Below are 19924 nucleotides of genomic sequence, written 5' to 3'. Positions count from 1 at the left end.
CCCTCTTGGAATATATGAACCACCTTGGCTATTCTTCGTTTTGTTTGACTATTTTATGGACAAATTAAGGTAAAAAGTTTTTTTTTTTTTTTTTGACAAAAGGGAGAATATATATTTAGAGGCCATAATTTAATATTATTTCAGCCAATATAATTTTTTTCTTATGTAACGCCCCGAGGCGCTCGTTAGCAAGATCCTTTTACAAAACATTTCATTTGCATTGAAAAAATTCCAAAAGTAAGAACAAAAAATATACGGGACTGTATAAATACACCAATATGGTAACTCAATGCTTTGTAGACCGTAAATACGAAAGCATTGGTGACGTGTAGAGAGAAATGAAGAGACAGCTTAAAAAATAAAGATATTTTAAAATAAAGTATCGTAATTTCTCTTCAACTCTCACTCGTGCAAGATTTGAACGGCTCAATGAAGGTTTATTCAAAGAGTGTATGTGCCTTATTGAGAAGTGTTTGGTAGACGCCAAAATGGAAAGGAGAGACGTTCATTATGTTGTCCTAGATGGTGGGTCAACCAGGATCCCAAAGGTGCAGCAGATGTTGCAAGAGTTTTTCCATGGAAAGCTTTTCTGCAGTAGCATCAACACTGAAGAAGGTGTTGCTTATGGGGCTGCCATCCATGCTGCCATGTTAAGTCGTGTTATTGATAACTCTCCTATTTGTCCTCGTACTGAAAAGGAGCTTCATCTTGGTAAGATTACTAAGATATATATATGTGCTTCATTATTATTCGTTGCTGGTTTAGTGGACCAGTAGTGCCCCTTTGTTAGCTGTTCTCAAATTTGCATTGGTGAAACCATTTTGATTGCTAGCGACTTTTGCTCCCCCTCATTAGCACTAGAAAAACTTACCATGTTAGTTTTGACCATCTCTTCTAATGCTTGGTTTAGCATTTGAACAATGGTTGGAGATTTATTTAGGTTGCTCGGTATCAACCTCCTTATTGTCACTACTATTATTCTGTTAGTTTGTTATGATGATTGGTCCAAGGAGGTCGAAAACTTATTATATCAGGAATTGGAAGTATTTTATTTGGTCAAAATATGAGGTCTCTTACATAATATACTAATAGCTTAAAAATTGAATTGTGTAGGTGCAGCTGTTGAAGAAAGATCTTCGATTCCTTGTAAAAGAACAAGAAGTGCATTGCAATCCTGGGGTTGACACGTTTTCTTTTACACTTCGTACTTTTTTTTTTTTTTTTTTTTTTTGAGATGGTAAGAAGAAATAAACATTAGGAAGCCCTCCTCACGAGGGGAATTCCTAATGTAAAAAAGTATCCCACAAGTTTTGAACACTAAACCTTAGTGATGTAAGATAGTATTTCTTACCATCTTAGCCAATTATAATTTATGTAAAAAAACCTCTATACTAATAGCTTAAAATTTGAATTGTGTTAGGTGCAGCTGTTGAAGAAAGATTTTTGATTCCTTGTAAAAGAAGAAGTGCATTGCAATCCAGGGGTTGACACCTTTTCTTTTATACTTCGTATATATATATATATATATATATATATATATAAACCCTACACTAAAATTCCTGTTAAATTTGTTTTACATTTACTTATGTTTTCAATAATTCCTGTTTTCAGTTCAGGAATCTTCTTCGGCTGCATTCTTACAGGACATTGATTCACTGCTGGAGGACCTGTCCAAGGTATCCAGGAAAAAAACCATATCTTTGTCCTTTGCGAAAGCTCGATTCTTTAAGCTTTTGGAGGAAATTAGGTGCAATCCAAATGACCTTCAATTAACGAAGAAAATGTCTCAATTACTCAAGGACTTTCACCCCTCCCTGCCTATGAATTCGCTGAATGTTATCAAGTCTCTTGAAGAGGATCTTTTGGCTTCACAGCATCAATTCATGGAATGGAGTAAAAAGGAAGTTGCCGCTCCTCTGAAACTTGAAGAAGCTGGCACAATTCAATCCCAACTTACTAGGATTAAGACTAAATTATCACAGAAGACATCTTCTCGAGATCAGCTCAGATTAAAAATAGCTGAAACAGAAAAGGAAATAGTCAAGTTAAAGTGTCGCAAATCTCAATTTCAAAGAGATCTCAGCTTGGCTGATCAAGACCTTGATAGGCTGACTCGCTCCATAAGCCCTCAAGTCGATGTTGCCAGGCAGAAGTCTGCCCAGTTGGCTCAACTTCGAGAGGTCAGCAATTTTAAGGCTCAGGCTTGGATTTCAGTAGAGGCTGCACTCGATAGCATTGCCAATTATCTAAAGAATTTGTAAGTGCTGCCTTTATTTTTAGTGTAAAAGTGATAATTCCTAGTAGTAAATTAATGAAACTAGTACAAAACTCCAAGTGGTTACCTTCAACTTGTATCATTGGTCATGCTCTTCTTAAATCATAGGGCAATTTCTCTATTAGCCTGTTTGGTATCCCGGTAATGTTTAATTGACCAGTTTTGGGAATGAATTTTGGTGTAATTTGGAAAGTAATATTACGAGTATATTGTTCATAGGAATGTCATCTCATTCCCAAACTTATGTTTATCTCCATAAAATTGCAATCTTGTCTAGCACCCAGTACCCACCTCCATATGGTATTGGATAAATGGATAGTATTATTAGTAATAGAGATTTATAAAGAAATTGAGACACTTGAGATGAATAAAGCATTGTCATGGAACTTTGTACACACAAATTCAGTTCGATATTTTCAATTACCTCCTTTTATCACCAAGTATCAAATGAACCGTGTAGCCGTGTATGCTCTTTATTTTTGCAACTCGAATTCTCATTATATCAAATGAGCTTGTAGCCGTTTCATAAGTAGTTCGGTGTTACCGAGTTTACATTTGTTCATACCCGATGTTGTGCAACTTGAGGGCAAATATGCACTAAAAAGTTCCAAATCCAATTCTTCCATCAGAAGAAGGTACTAATTGAAGGGATAAAAAAATTACTAGTAACATTGACTAGAACATTGACTTGGAAGTGGAAAAGTCAATGTACAAAATAAGGCAGCAAAGGAAAGACTAGTAACAGGGAAGAAACCAGAGCTGATCATAAGTATGCAGACAAAACCAGTATTTTCTGTCATTTGTTATTGTGTTAAAAGATGGCAATGAGTAAAGAAGAAGTACAAAGTCTGGCATTTGGAATTGGTCTCAAAACGACTTACTCGTGTGTCGACCAACGATCAAGGTAACAGAACGACACCGTCTTGGGTTGCCTTTAGTCAAACAAAAAATCAAGTGGTTGTCATTCTTGTCAATCCCACCAAGGGCACCAACACTATCTTTGGTTTGTGCCTCACTCTACTTTTTTTTTTTTTTTTTAAATCGTACTTCATATTTTACTCGTACTGTCGTACTTCATTATTACTTGTATTAGTACTATTAAAGTCTTGACGGTGATATCCAAGATTTAAAATCTATAATATTAGTACTTCATTTTTTTTTTTACAAAAACAATTAACTTCCTCCGTTCTTTTATTATTGCACCATAAGAATTCGGCACAAATTTTTTGGTAGTAGAAAAAAGGATGAGAGAGAAAGGTAGAAATACAAAGTTGCCTATGTGATTGTATGTACTACCTCCGTCCTCGAAAGAACGACCCATTTGGCCTAATTTTAGTTCCAAAAAGAATGACTCATTTGCTTTAAAATCCCCACCAATTTGCAAAAACTTTTGTATACACCCGGTTTACACTAATTTTACTGTACATCGAGCAGTATAAGGGTAACTTTTTGTCTTTTTTTGGGTAACTTTTAACATAATACAATTTTTATATAAATAGACAATAAGAAAAGTTTTATAATGGTAATTTAATTACATTTAATCACTAATAATTGATTTTTAGTTATTTAAAATGTGATTCTTTACTAATAATTTTTATTTGTATTGGATTACTTTTAGGAAAATTTGCAAATTACCACCCAAAAATAGTATCAATTTCTAAATAACCACCCATTTAAAATTTTATTTTAAATTGCCACCCACTAAAATATTTTTTTATGCAGATTACCACCTTTTTTCAAAATCCGGTGGAATTCAGATGAGTGGGGCCCTCCTAACGGCTAGTTTCTCCTTCTCAATTGAATTTCCCCCCGATTTTCCCCCTATATAACATTTCTCCTAACCTAATTTGCGATTTGGACTTCAAAATTTCCCCAAATTCCTTAAATTTCAGCCCCTTGTAATTGCTGTAACATCTTGAAGAAACCTCAGAGGTGAATTCGCATCAGGTAACCTATTACATTCTTTAAATTTAGGGTTCTAATTGTGCTGAAATTTAGGGTTCTAACTGTGCTGAAATTGGGGAAAACTTGTTGATTAATTGCTAACCTCTGACGTCGCCATTGACAGCAAGCAATTGTCAGGTGAATGAACTCAGCACGTGGTCCCCAGCAGACGCCCTAACAATGGTGATTTTCGCAAACAACCTTCAAGCTAAACCCCAATTACACAGGAGCAAATTTTTCTCTCAACTTAAACTAATTTAGGGTTTTAATCTGCAATTTAGGATCTAAATTTGAAGAGTGGGTGAGAATTTATGGAGTTAGGTGAATTTGCAGAGAGAATTGACTGAGAGAATTGAGAGAGGAGTAGCTTACAATAGTGAAATCGACAGAAAATAAAAAAAAAATTAGGAGGGCAATAGCGACTGTGGGCTCCACACACCTGAAATCAACCGGAAATTTAAAAAGGGTGGTAATCTGCGTAATTAAATATTTTAGTGGGTGGTAATTTAAAATAAATTTTTTAATGGGTGGTTATTTAGAAATTGATACTATTTTTGGGTGGTAATTTGCAAATTTTCCTTACTTTTATGCATATTAGGGTAACTTTTATTAATTTTAGGGGTAACTTTTAATCAATCTTGTCTATCTTTATAGTGGATGTACAATAATTATTGTACACCCGATTTTTTTTAAAGTTTGTGTAATATTTGTGCAAAATTAGCTTCCCCATATAAAATTTTGTTTCCATATGTACTTTTATTACTTTCTCTCTCTACTTTTTTACAAACCCCATGTAAATTTATCTTTCCAATATACTTTTACTTCTTTTTATTTAACTTTCTTAATACCCGCGAAATCAACCCAAATGGGTCGTTCTTTCGGGGACGGAGGGAGTACATGATAAAAAGTAAGTGTTGAAAGCAAGGGTATATTAGCTATTTATAGTGCGAACACAAATATTTCTTTTCCTAAAATGGAAATGGTGCAATATTTGTGAAAATTCTTTAAAAGACAAGTGGTGCAAGTTTAAAAAAACGGAGAAAATATAATATTATTAAAATCCATGGATTACATGATAATATGACACGTGACATCCTTATGTCAGCATGACATAGTGCACATTGAGCTATCTTATAAAAATCTAAGGCGTGACATGGAGGTTAATAATACTTAACCTACCTGAAAAACTAATCATATGCGTAACCTCTCTATAATAATGTTTAGTTTAATAGAAAACTCTTCATATTTATATAGCCTCCCTATTTAATATTTTTTTTTCTTCTTATCTCCTTAGTAATTGCACAATAACAAAAATCTAATTAATTAATTAGCAAGTAATAATTAATTGCAATAATGGTGATTCATTTGATACTTATGTGCTAGATTGAATAACATCAAACAATTTTATATAGTAATGTTTCATCATTTATTATTTGAGCTGTAAGGTAAATGAATAAAATAAATTTACCTGTTATTAATCTTATTCTTTTGTTTCTCTAACTCATATATACGTCCATTTAAAAACATAGTATGTCTCCCGTCAAAAAAAAAAAAAAAAAAAAAAAACATTGTATGTCAAAAAATTTATTTGATACTTTTTTTTTTCTCTATCTTTTGTACGTATTGACTTGGGTTTTTAGTATGTATGTGCCTATAATATACGAAGTACAATTCTCATTCATGATATACATGTAATACAATTTTGATTCTTATTCTTATGAGTTAGTGCTTATAATTACATTTTCCATTTAAACTATTAAGGTAGTAAGTTTCCATTATTCTTATCTCTTACATTGAAGGTAATATGTTTAGGTGGCACATTGCACATTTAATTGATTCGGATCCGCAGCATCGTCGGGGACAATAACTAGCTAGACATTACAAATTACAAAGTATTTTCTATGTCGTATCCTCTTTATCGTCATATCTACACCAAAAATAAAAATAATAAAATGTCACGGATTACCCGATTGATAGGTCATTTTGTCAACAACTACTCATTTCAAAGTTTTATAAAAAAAACTACCCCTGAATATATTTTTTTTTTTAAAAAAAAAAAAAAAAAAAACCACTACTCATTTTGGTTTCTGGTAATAAAATCAGGTGAGTGGGACCCTCTTTTTATTTTTACTTCCTAACTTAAGCAGTTAAGCCTAACCCTCGTATATAGACCTTTCAATCAGGTTGGTCAGGTCAGATCACTTTAGGTCACAAAGTCATTTCGGTCGGGTCACAGGTCGAGAAATGCTCAACCTGAATCCGACCATAACCCAAAGTCTTTGGTTCGGGTCAACCCAACGAGTTTTGAACAATTTTTTATTAATTTTTCTTTGGCTAATTTCTAAAAATTTATGATTTTTCAAGCTTACTTTTCTGCTTTTTTCAATTTTTGTTGATAATTCTCACCAATATTATTTTTAGCCATTACATGCCTACTACTTAATTTAAATTGTCACGAAAGCACAATTTTCTAACTAAGAAAAATGAGAATAAAATTAAAAAAAAAAAAAATTTAAACATTATAAAATTAAAGAAAGAGGTCAGACCAACGTGGCATGACAGTGATGTAAGCTAAGTTATTCATATGCAATTGACGTGGGTCGATAGTTGGGAGACAATACAAGTTTAAATTATAACCTTCTTGTGTTATCAAGGGTAAAGGTGAAAGTTCGGTTTGCGGTTTGGATTATAGCCAAAATCGAATCCAATCCGAATTAATTCGGTTTCGAAAATCTCAATCCGAATCCAAACCGATTTAAGATTCAATCAAATCCAAACCAAACAGAATTAATTCGGTTTTTCAAATTAGAATCCAACCCAAACCGAAATTTGTTCCCTTCTTTTGCAACATTCAAATCTAAAACCCGAACTTCACCCAGAAAATTCCTACAATCATTTCTTGTTAACAACATTCTTTCTGAGAGAGTAAGATATTGATAAAGGAGAATTGAAAATTAGGTTTTTTTTTTAAAAAAAAAAAAGTTTATATATGAAAGGGGAAAGTGGTTGGATACTTTGAAAAAAAAAATGGGCTTAACGTAATGGGTCGAAATTCGGTTTGTAATTCGGTATTCGGTTTTTTAAACCCCAAACCGAATCCAATTAGTAATCCATATTTTTTAATTTTTTCAAACCGATCCAATCCGAATTCTAAAATAATCCAAACTAAATTACTAATTCGGTTTGGTTTTCGGTTCGGTTCGGTTTTAATCCGAATTTCATCTAACTTTGGTTAATCATTGTTTTTACTCTCCTTTTTCAACCTTTGGGTATAGGGGTGCTAATCGAGCGAGCTGAGCCCGAACTATGGTTAGCTTGGCTCATGTTCGTTTAAATTTGTTCGAACTTGAACCGAGTTTGAACCTTTATGAGTCGAGTTTTGACTAAGCGTTGATCAAGCCGAACTCGAACTGTTCACGAACAACCTTGATTTATTCTTATCCCTAGTTTACTTGTCTTCATTCTTTATCATTCATTATTAAATTTTTTATTCTACAATGAGTTTATTTTTTTAATAATGAAAATATATATACTCTTATTATAGTGTAGTATCTATTAATAAATATATTTATATTTATATACATGATTTTTTTATATAGAAAAAAAATAATCGAGCTTGTTCACGAACTTATCGAGCCGAGCTTGGCATAACTCAGCTTGGCTCGCTAAGGTCTCGAGCTGAACTCAAACCCGATCCGAGCCACCACGAATCGAGCTTTGACTGAATCGAGCTCGAATAGTTCACGAATAACTCAGTCTCATTATCACCTCTATTTGGGTATTTTCTGATTTTCTCTCTCCTCCTTCAACCTTCAATTTCAATGGTGGAAAGTACACCTTTTCATTATATGACGTCGAGCAAGTCGAAATCAGTGGAGGAAGAAAATCTACCCTTTAGGGTTAGTCATGCTCGTTCTTCTCACTTTATTATTTGGATTTTCATTTAATTTCGGCAGTTGGTGCGAAGTCTACCCTTTAGGGTTAACCATACTATTAATTTCTCCGTCTTTTTGTTATTATGGTTTTTGTTTAATTTCACCGGCAAAGCCGCCGGTGGAGGAAATGGAGTTGAACGAACTTGAAAGAGAAGGTAGTGAAAGTGGGTAGAGATTTGGAGGAAGAAGATTAAGGTGGGTGGGAAGAAAAAATATGAACAAGAGGAAGAAGATGAACATAAAGAACAAGAAGGTAGGAGGAAGAAGATGATGAATAGTAGCAAATGGAGAGTTAACGGTGTTAACTTAAAATCTTTCCAACTTGTCATAGTGGTCCACGAACAACAAAAATATATAATTTTTAATAAAAAAAAACACAATTTGCAATCCAACTTATTTACAAAAATGGCATTTGATAAACGTAATTTGTTTATCTAAGTTATAAATTGGGGCTTGCTCGATAGTTGGTGTAGGAGATTGTTGGTGTGGATTTGATCAACAGTTATATACGATAGAAAAATGAATGTCGGAGGGTAATAGGCTAGGGTATATACATAATCAAACTCAATCAATAAACTAAATATTAATTTTCAAATAAATGTATTTTAAAAAATAAACCATTAAAGCGCGGGTTGGGTTTTTATTCAGGTTGGATTCGACGCTCAAATTTACGAGTTAAATCGGATTACGGGTCAAATTTACGAGTTAAATCGAATTACGGGTCAAATTTTTTTGCTCAAGACCGACAAATTGGGTCGGGTTCGGATAGGGTTTGCAGGTCAGGTTGAAAATTGGTAGGTTTACTCGCATATAATAATTAATACTCCGAATTGATAAGACTTAACCTAAAAACACAAAATTTCAAAATTTCACTGATTAAAGAAGGGGAAAGTAATTAGATTTTAATTAACATGTAATGCTTCTAAATTGATATTCAATTTTCAATTCTGATTCTAGGGTTTAATAATTACAAAATAAGGGTTCTTTGTTGAAACAAATATTAGGAATTTTGAGAAATTAAGGGAAATTTATTTGTGGTTCTTCATTATAATTGGCCAAGTTAAATTAGAGTTAGGGCCTGTTTTCATTGACTGAACTGAGCTGAACTGAACTGAGCTGAACTGAACTGAGCTGAACTGAAATGAATATTTTATAAGAGAAGGAAATTAGGAGCTGAGCTGAACTGAACTGAACTGAACTGAACTTCAACGTAAGAGAGCAGACCCTTATAAATTACTTTCCGATACACTATTTTTTGGCTTCTTAAAAAATTGAGCTTAAGATCCCACCGATATAATAAATTACTTTAAATAAATAAATAAAATTTAGGAGGGAAAATTCCCTCCAAAAAAAATCTATCTCCAATTTTGTATAGAGAAATACTCCATAGAAGATAGATATATCCCAAAAATACTAATCACCCATCCATCTTCGTCTTCAATTTTTCTCTCCAATTTTCACAAAGCCCTTCCAAAATGGAAAATTCAACAGAGGGAAACAACGAAGAAGGGCCGGCAATAGGAATCGATCTCGGGACAACCTACTCTTGCGTCGGAGTTTGGCAACACGGCCGTGTTGAGATCATCACAAATGATCAAGGTAACAGAACGACGCCGTCTTGGGTTGCCTTCACTCCTACTCAACGACTTATCGGAGAAGCTGCCAAAAACCAAGTTACTGCCAATCCTTCTAACACTATCTTTGGTATAATCTTCGTTCTCTTGTTAATCTGACCCATTTGTTAATTTTTACAATTTTATTATTCTTTTCGAGTATTAATAAGTACATATATTCTAATATTTTAGTATTTGGTTGTGATTCTAATTCCATTCCCTTGTTAACATAGGATATGGATTGTTAATTTGTTATAATATTTTCATTAGTAACTTTTGACTCTTTCTAAAATGTTGTGATTTGATTATAAGCTTATAGAGAGATGTAAGACACGGGATATTATAGGAAAGCTCTACTTAGTAAGATCTGCATACTGTGACATAAAGTTTAAGCAAATTAATTGCTTGATAACTACTATCCGGGCAAAAATGATAAAGAAATGGTACAAATTACCAAAAAGATTGTAAATAATGTGGTTTTTGTAAAACAAAGTTGCTGTGATCTGTGGGAGAGTTTCAGTGCTGTCTTCATCTGCTTGGTCCTAGAGTAGAAAATTGATAATGGAAAAGGAATCGTCTTTAACACAAATTATAATCAAGTCTGCTGAGTAACAACCTGACATATTGCATACATGGAGCTTGAGGATTAACGAGCATGATAGCAAAAGAACTCAAAAGATATCTAGAATATGCATATAAAAAATGTGTCTGCAAAGAACTATGTAGATGTTTTGCAGTTTTGAATACATCTTGTCTGTAGGCTTCCAGTTTTCATATTAATCCAATCATAGATTCATCACACTTTTCTTCGTCAGAAGCGGCTTGCTTTATAATAGCACTGGCAATTCTGACCTTGCATTTTCCAAACTCAAATTTCTACTTCTTAAGGACCAAGCCTTTGCAGACCACCAAGAGTTAGCCATGACAACTAGTGGCATGTACATCACCATGGCTGGCTTATTTTCCCGTTCTTGTACTGTTCGACTTTCACTATAAAATTCCACTCAGATATTTGTACTTTTTAACTGTTATTATCAATATAAGGCTATAAGCTCATCTTTTGCTTAAATGTCACCTGGTGTGTAGCTATTTGGAAACTTCAAAGAAATTTACCATATGAGCTTGCTTGAAGAGCAGTTCTAGTACTGAGACTTAGTATAATTTTTCGTGGAATTCTTCCTGTTTCTTCTGTACCTATTGCTTTCTATATTTAAAATTTTAATGCTCCGCATATTGTTAACACTCAGATGCCAAGAGACTTATAGGCAGGAGATTCAGTGATGAAACAGTGCAAAATGACATTAAGCTTTGGCCATTTAAAGTCATTGCCCCACCTGATTCATGTGAAGAGACTGAAGACAAGGAGCCACTGATAGTGGTCACTTACAAGGGCGAGGAGAAGCAATTTGCTCCAGAGGAGATATCTTCAATGGTCCTTGTCAAGATGAAAGAGATAGCAGAGGCCTATCTTGGTTCAACAGTGAAAAATGCTGTGGTCACTGTTCCAGCCTACTTCAATGATTCTCAGCGTAAGGCTACAAAAGATGCAGGAGTCATTGCTGGACTAAATGTTATCCGTATTATCAATGAGCCAACTGCAGCTGCTATTGCCTATGGTCTTGACAAGAAGCTTAATGAGAATGACATTGGCAAAAAGCATATACTAGTATTTGATCTTGGTGGTGGGACATTTGATGTATCTTTAGTATGTTTGGAAAAGGGTGTGTTTGAAGTTAAAGCAGTAAGTGGAGACACACATCTTGGTGGTGGAGACTTTGACAATAACATGGTGAGTTACTTTGTGGAGGACTTCAAAAGGCAACACAATGTAGACATTGGTAGCAATGCAAGAGCTCTTGCTAGGTTGAGAGCAGCTGCTGAGAGAGCCAAAAGAACCCTTTCATCTGTTCATGAAACTACCGTTGAGATTGATTGCCTTTACAAGGGCATTGATTTTACGTCGAATATCACCCGTGCTCGATTTGAGAAGTTAAATATTGATTTATTTAGGAAGTGTATCGATCCAGTAGATCAGTGCTTGAAGGATGCTAAGATGGAGAAGAGTGATGTTCATGATGTAGTCCTTGTTGGAGGGTCAACCCGGATTCCTAAGATCCAGCAGCTTTTACAAGAGTTTCTTAATGGAAAGGAGCTTTGTAGAAGCATCAACCCAGATGAGGCAGTTGCCTATGGAGCCGCTGTCTATGCTTCTGTCTTGGCTGGTGTGATTACTAAGAATGATATGGTGCTTGTTGATGTTGCACCTTTATCGCTTGGTATTGAGGTCTATGGTGGTGGCATGAAAATTGTTGTCCCTCGTAACACTATTATCCCAACAAAGAAGGTTGGCAGGGTTTCTACTGCCTCTGATTATCAGACAGTTGTACCATTCTCAGTATATGAAGGTGAGAGACCAGTTGCTATAGACAACAACTTTCTAGGCAAATTTAAACTATCAGACATTCCTGCAGCACCTGCTGGTGTCGCAAAGTTTGATGTATGGTTTGAGATCGATGCTGATGGGATTCTTACTGCTTCCGCAGAGGACATTAATACCGGAAACAAGAACCATATCACAATTACTAATCGGAGTAGGTTATCAGAGGAGGAGATTGATAGATTGTTGAAAGAGGCTGAAAAGTACAGGACTGAGGATAAAAAATATTTAAACAAGGTGAAAGCTAAGATTGCTTTGGAGAACTATGCTAACAAAATGTGGGAGACATTGAAAGATTACGCGGAGAAGATTAGTGTCGATGATAAGATGAGGATGAAGAATGCCATTGAGAAGACAGTGCAGTGGCTAGATTGGAATTATCAGCTGGCTGAAGCTTCCAAGTTTGAAGAAAAGATGAAAGAGCTTCAAGTCATCTGTGAACCAATAATTAAGCATCTAAACCTCTGACAATGACACTGTTTGTTCCAATAATTCCGAGTGAACTCTAGCCAGGAAGTAATTTAGTGGGTCGATGGACTAGAGTCTGGAGGGTTATGAAGTTTTTTGGTTTGAGAATTGAGATAGATGAAGGTGCTCTAGTATGTTTTGAAGGGTATTTTTAGCAGGAGTCTTTTTTTTTTTTTTTTCCTTATTACTTTTTGGGATAGATGAAGGTGCTTTATTTTGGTGGTAAATGTTGCCATGATCTAGTTGCAAACTGTATTAAGCTCCGTTAGAATTTAAACACTTACTTAATTTTGGTGGTGATTGTTGCAATGACGAAGTGCTTTCAAGATATGTTCAAAATGCACAGAATTGTTTAACATACTTCGTACAATGTAAATCTGTTTGCTTTTTTGTTACAAGCACATCATCTTTTTTAAAAACAATACAATCTGCTTATTTCTTTGCAGTATATTTTTTTTTCCCTATTTGATTCTACTTACTCCACATCATTAAGGGTCAGTTCACTTTAATTGATTGGAGCTGAGCTGAATTGAAATGAATATTTTATGAGAGAGGAAAATTAAGAGCTGAACTGAACTGATTAGAACTGAACTGAAGTGATTGGAACTGAACTGAACTGAAATTAAATATATGTGAACAAGCCCTAAATATCTTTGATTATTCCTTAATAAGAAAAAATTACACATTAATCTCAATCAATTTCTACACTGTAACCCCAACATATATCACTTTCTACACAATAACCCTGTTTTTTTTTTTAATACTTTTACCATCTCAACCAACTATTATTAATGTTTCAAGTTTCACATAATACTATAATATTCCTTTTATTTATTAAGTAAATTAGAGGTAATATAATTCATTTATTTTTCTTAAGATTAAAATATAAATACATATGATGTAAAAAAAAAAAAAAAAGGTGACATCCAAGGCAATGTCCAAGCCACTACACACACTAGCTACACAAATAGTCCAACATAATTGTTAAATTAAAGCAAGAAATACACAAATTAGCAACTCGGGGCATCGCCCGGAATACACACTAGTTATAAATTAGAAGGTGATTTTATAGAATAAACTTTTTTTTTTGGCAAATTTATAGAATAAAATTTATGTAGGGTAATATGGTTATATTTATACATTATGAGTGATTTTTAATTTTTTATATAGTCCATCTCTTGTAAAGATTTCATTCTTAATAATAAGTGTACAAATAAAATAAAAAATTAGTTAAGTTTGAAAATCATCAAAGCAGGCCAAATTAAATCCGAAAAATTTAAATTAGATTATGAGCATTTCTTAAAAAAAAAATAAAAAAAAAAAAAAAAATTGAGCATAGCATGAAAATTGTTACTCCGTATGTCACAACTATAGTAGTTTTATTTATTACGTATAATCCCAATACATAAAAAAAATAAAAATAATTCATCTTTTAACTTTCAATCCATAGTTGAATAAAAATTTTATAGGATCTTGTTAACGAACGCTTGCGGTGCGTTGGATAAGCATTTAAAATGTTACCAAAAGTAGTATTAATTTGGAAAAGCATAACAAAATCACGCGTTGATCGGTGTGATTAATATTAATTTTAGGGATATTATCAATGGTACACCCGTGGTATTGACTTTTATCAATGATACACCTGTGTTTTTATTATTTATCAACTATACACCTGTCGTTTGGACTTTTCTCACTAATACACCTATTTCGTTTGAAAAGTTAAAAAACCGTTAAAAATTTTAATTTTTTTTTTAAAATCTAAATTATTCTAAAATCTTTAAAAAAAAAAAAAATAACCCAGCCTCCCTCCCCACCCCATTGCCACCCCCTCCTCCCCGTCACCATCGGTCCCCCTCCCCCCCAGCCAGCGGCCGACGCCTAGAGGGTCGCCCGGCGCCGGCCACCCCACCTACACCCCCCTTTCCCCCATTAAGGCAGCCTACCACCCTCCATTTCCCCCTTTTCGTTTCCCGACCCCAATCCCAAAACCACCCCTAACTACCGTTCTCCCGTCGAAAACGCCCCCTTCCTCTCCCCCTCCCCTCACCTTTCCCCCTCCCTTAATTGACCCCCTATGGGTCCTAACCCTAAACCACCACCTTATTGAAACCCTAAAACCGCCGGCGAATTAAGGGAGGGTTAGGGCGTTAGAGTCCTTAAGGGGTCGATTAAGGGGGGGTTTCCGGGGGAGGGGCGGTTTCCGGGGGGAGGTGAAGAGGAGGGGGGCGGTTTCGAGGGGAGGACGGCATTTAGGGGTGGTTTTGGGATGGGGTTCGGGAAACAAAAAGGGGGAAAAAGAGGGTGGTGGGTTGCCTTGGTGGGGGAAAGGGGGGTGTGGGTGGGGTCGTCGGCTCTGGGCGCTGGCCGCCGGCTGGGTGGGGGAGGAGGGACTGGTGGCGACGGGGAGCAGGGGTGGGGGACGGGTGGCAGTAGGGTGGGGAGAGGGTGGCTGGGTTTTTTTTTTTTTTTAAGTTTTTATAATAATTTTTTATTAATCTTAAATTATTATAAAAGCTTTTCCCTTAAAAAAAAAATTTAACACTTTTTTAACGGAAGAGGTGTATGAGTGAGACAAAGTCGAAACCACAGGTGCATCTCTGATAATTATTAAAAACACGAGTGTATCATTGATAAAAGTCAAAACTACGGGTGTACTATTGATAATTTCCCTTAATTTTAATTTAATCTTTATACTTTTAGATAGCTTATCCAACGCTCCGGAGGCGTTTGTTAGCTTTTGCCAATTCTATACACTTGTATAAAGTGAAAGGGGTTTTGGGTGATAAATTTCTTTTCCCAAAATACCCCTCTTATTTTTTCCTCAAAAAAAACTACCTGCCTTTTAAAAAAAATTAAATAAATAAAACTCTACCATATGATGTAAGTAGTTTATACTTTAGTTGTGGACTTGTAGTTATAGAAGATTGAATACACCTTTGGACTTTAAACATTGTTATTCGTCTTACTACATTGTACATTGGCTCTTTTAATGGTTAAATTAAAGTAGAATAATGTTTATTTAGCGGCTAAAAATAATTTTACAAAACAATTCATTTGCATTGCAAAAAGTCCAAAAAAAAAAAAATGATTTTTTGACTTTTGCTACCTGGGAAACACCTCAATTTCAATTTTACTACCTATGAAAACATTTATTTTATTTTACTACCTAACTTTTGCACTTTTTTTAATTTTTGCTACCATTTAACGACTCTGTTACTGTAGACCTTAAGTGGGCCCCACTCACCTAACTAACCTCCCTGTTCTTTCTTCTCTCTCCTCGAACCTACCCTCTGCCATTTCATTTACTTTCTTTCTCACTCAATTCTCACTCAATTGAAGCGATTCAACGCTCCATAGTTACTCCATTGAAGCGTTTTTTTTTTACTTCGATTCTTTCTCTCTCATATGTCAGCTTTGTGACTTTTCTTTTTCATATCTTATCTGAATTTTGGAGCTTGAGCAAGGTTGCGTGGAAGGGTATTACTGGGACAGCGAAGCAAGGGATGGACGATTAGCTGGAGTGATTCGTCATCACCATTGTTGGAAGATTCTTCTGACTTGGCATTTTATAAGGTACAAAGCCCTATTTACTTTAAGTGGTCCAAAAATGGTGGTAATTGTGCAATTACTTATGTAAATTGAGGTATATTTGGGGAAATCTGCAGTAAACCCTAATTTAGTGTGGTTTTGAATTAAGTATGCAATTTGACTATTTAATTGACTAATTTAATTGATGCATGCCTGCTTTTTAGATTAATTGTATTACTTTATGTGATGCTTGATTAGTTTATACAGTGCTGCAATTAGTTTTTGATTAGTGTATTTGTTTATTGGTTATATACTGTAGATTTAACACATGGCAGATGAGGATGATTTTGTTGGTGATGTTGTTGATATTAAGCTTAGAATATTTGGGGGGTTTGTGTATAAAACTGGGTTCACTTATTGGAGAAGGGAAGTTCCTATGAGGTGGGTAACTGTTGGGTACTTAAGGTATTTTTGTGCTCAGGGAATAGTTGACATGGGCTGGGAAGTTCCTAACATATATGTTCTGTGGTACAAAGAGAAGGGGAAGACATGGATGACTGGTAAAAGAAACATAGAAACAGAGCAATCTAATCCTAAGGAGTCACACCTTACAGCAGTAAAAAGGATCCTACGATATCTCAAAGGAACTGACCATCTTTGTCTCTTCTATCCTAGAAGTGATACTTTTGATCACTACTAGAAAAGTGCCGTTTTCCGACGGAAAAAATTCCTTGGAAACACCCTATTTTCCGTCGGAAATAGGGTTTCCGACGGAATTCCGTCGGAATATGTTGTCGGAAAACCCTTTGTAGGAAAAATGGCCTTTTCCGACGAAATTTCCGTCGGAAACACATTTCCGACGGAAATCATGCATCGGAAGACAAATTGGGGCCCGGAAAAGTCCGTCGTAAATTTCCGACGGAAAACAAATCCGTCGGAAAATTCCGACGAACTTTCCGTCGAAAACTTCTACCAAAAAAAAAAAAAAAAAAAAAACCCACCCCACCCCACCCCACACCACCACCCACCACCACGTCCAACCCCCACTGCCACCCCACAAGCCAAAAATAAAAAAAAAACCCACCCCACCCCCACACCACCACGCACCACCACGTCCAACCCCCACTGCCACCCTTCAAGCCCTAAGCCAAACTCTAAGCCACCACAACCACCTTAACCCATTCAACCCTAACCCACCTAACCCGAACTAACCCACCCACCACCACGACCCTAACCCAATAACCCAGATCTACCACCACCTTAACCCATTTAACCCTAACCCATTTAACTATAACCCACCTAACCCATAAAACCCACCACATCCGACTAAACCACCAGATCCGACTAAACCACCAGATCCGACCACTTATGCATCTAACCCATAAAACCGACCAACCCACCTAACCCATAAAACCCACCACATCCGACCAAACCACCAGATCCGACCACCCACCTAACCCATAAAACCGACCAACCCACCTAACCCATAAAACGAAACTACCACGGCACCAAGCCACCACACAAGCCACCACAAAACCAAAAAAAAAAGTTAAAGACTCGAAAAACATACCTTATTTACTGAAAATGGCTTTGAATCCTTGAAATTTGGTTTAAATAGGCCAAATTCGACCATGAAAAGTATAAATCTACACTTTTCATGGTCGAATTTCACCAAAGAAACCATTAATTACGATTTTTGACCATAAAAACACCAAGAAATAGAAAAAAAATGAGGACAGTGAAGAAAGAAGAAGTAGAAGATGGAGGAAGAGAAGAAGCGGAGGAGGAGAGAGGAAGAGAAGAAGCGGAGGAGAGAGAGGAACAGAAAAGCGGAAAAGAGAGAAAGAGAAGCTGAAGAGAGAGAGAGAGAGGCTGGTGAAATGAATGGGGGAGGAGAAAACCCTAGGGGTTTTTAAAAGGCCGGGTTTTTTTTAATTATATATAATTATATGTTCCGACGGAATATTCCGTCGGAAATTTCCGACGGATTTTAATTCCGTCGGAAAATTAATTTTCCAACGGATTTTTTTGTCGGAAATTTCCGACGGAATTTTCCGTCGGAAAGTGTATTTACACCGACATATTTATTTTCCGTCGTAAATTTCTGACGGAATGATAAAATCCGTCGGAAACAAACGACGGAATAAAAATCCGTCGGAAATTCCAAAGTTTACGACGGAATTTCGTGTCCGTCGGAACAATTCCGTCGGAAATCAGCCTTTTTCTAGTAGTGGATTTAAGAGGTTTTGCAGATGCTGACTATGCAGGAGATTTGGTGAATAGGAAGAGTACTTCAGGAATGATTCAGTTTCTCGGGCCATGCCTAGTTTCTTGGGGATCCAAGAAACAGAACACAGTGGTCTTGTCAACTGCTGAAGCTGAATATGTGGCAGCTGTTGCCTGCTGTTCTCAAGTACTTTGGATAAAACAACAACTAAGAGATTATGGTATAAAGTATAATTGCATTCCTATTTATTGTGATAATACTAGTGCCATATGCATTTCAAAAGATCCAGTTCATCATTCTCGTGTGAAACATATTCACATAAGGCATCATTTCCTTAAGGATAATGTGGAAAAAGGCTTAATTAAGTTAGATTTTTGTGAAACTGAAAATCAACTTGCTGACATTCTTACTAAGCCTTTGAGCAGGGACAAATTTGAAAATATGCGCATGGAACTTGGTATGATACAATTGAGTTAAGAAGACCTCAAGTTCCCCCAAGGTATAAGTCAATCATGCATGCATTATATGTATCTTACACAATATGAATATGTGAAAACATAGTCCTAAGCATTAGAATGTATGACATTACATATGGGATTGTGGCTGTATGTGAAGAAATCAAATTGCATTTGGCATGTCTATGTTATAACAAACTATGTTGATTTGTTCCTAGTTCCTCCGAAATAATCTATAAGATTTTGTTCTATCTTTTTGAGAATTAATTAACTAATCAGTTGATTAATTTTATCTCTTAAAATCTTATCTTTTATTTTGAATTATTCCTCATTGCTTATCTTTTAAAATTCAAATTCATCTCTCAAAAATTGTTGATTAAATACTCGTGACTGTTTGCATTCAATTCAAAGTTTCTGATAACTTACCTAGACCTTTCATGTCAAATCACATTAATTCTTTAAACTGACCAAGTTAAAAGTAATTTCTCTATCCTTCATCAAACGACACCTACACTATTCAATTAACCTTCCACATTCTTCCACCGACCCTTTTATCCCTTAAAATTCCACCCCTATAAAATGACACCAAACCCTACACATTGTTCCTCACCTCCTCACTCTGTAAAATACACCCTACATTTTACCGATTCAGCGAATTCACCCATGGATGTTTCACCAAAACCTCAAGTTACCCCTCAAAAAGATTCACCCATGGATATCGATCAAGAGAATCAAACAAAACCCTCTGTTGAAAAACCAAAGAACTTGCCTGCTGAGTCAAAGAAACGAAAGCTGGAGGAACTTGAGGATCAGGGCTGGGAGGAATTAGGAGAAAGAATTCAGTTGGAAAAGTCTCCATTTCAAAAGAAAGTCGAAGCAAGCTCTGAACGCTTCATTCATGGTTTCTGCATCAACTTGCCATGGTGTGAAGTAAGTATTCTGAATTACTTGAAATCTTAGAGGCTCAAAATTGGGTGCAACTGTTTAGTGAAAGTTACAATAATGTGTTTGCTCATGCTCCTTTGAAAGAATTCTGTGCAAA

At 35.4% G+C, this 19924-nt stretch overlaps 1 protein-coding gene across 1 annotated transcript; it reads left to right on the top strand.

Annotated features, from left to right (window-relative positions):
- Nucleotides 1-9629: 9629 nt before the first annotated feature.
- LOC145640504 (heat shock cognate 70 kDa protein-like) lies at nucleotides 9630-12866 on the top strand. The gene is made up of 2 exons (XM_081691774.1): nucleotides 9630-9858; nucleotides 11015-12866. The coding sequence occupies exons 1-2, from the start codon at nucleotides 9630-9632 to the stop codon at nucleotides 12670-12672; spliced, it is 1887 nt and encodes a 628-aa protein (XP_081547900.1). The 3' UTR covers nucleotides 12673-12866.
- The last annotated feature ends 7058 nt before the right edge of the window (nucleotides 12867-19924 follow it).

The sequence above is a fragment of the Chenopodium album genome, chromosome 7 (assembly GCF_948465745.1).
Source record: "Chenopodium album chromosome 7, dcCheAlbu1.1, whole genome shotgun sequence".
Lineage (NCBI taxonomy): Eukaryota > Viridiplantae > Streptophyta > Magnoliopsida > Caryophyllales > Amaranthaceae > Chenopodium > Chenopodium album.
Note: the sequence above shows the minus strand (reverse complement) of the source record. Positions and strands in the feature narration are given on the sequence as shown.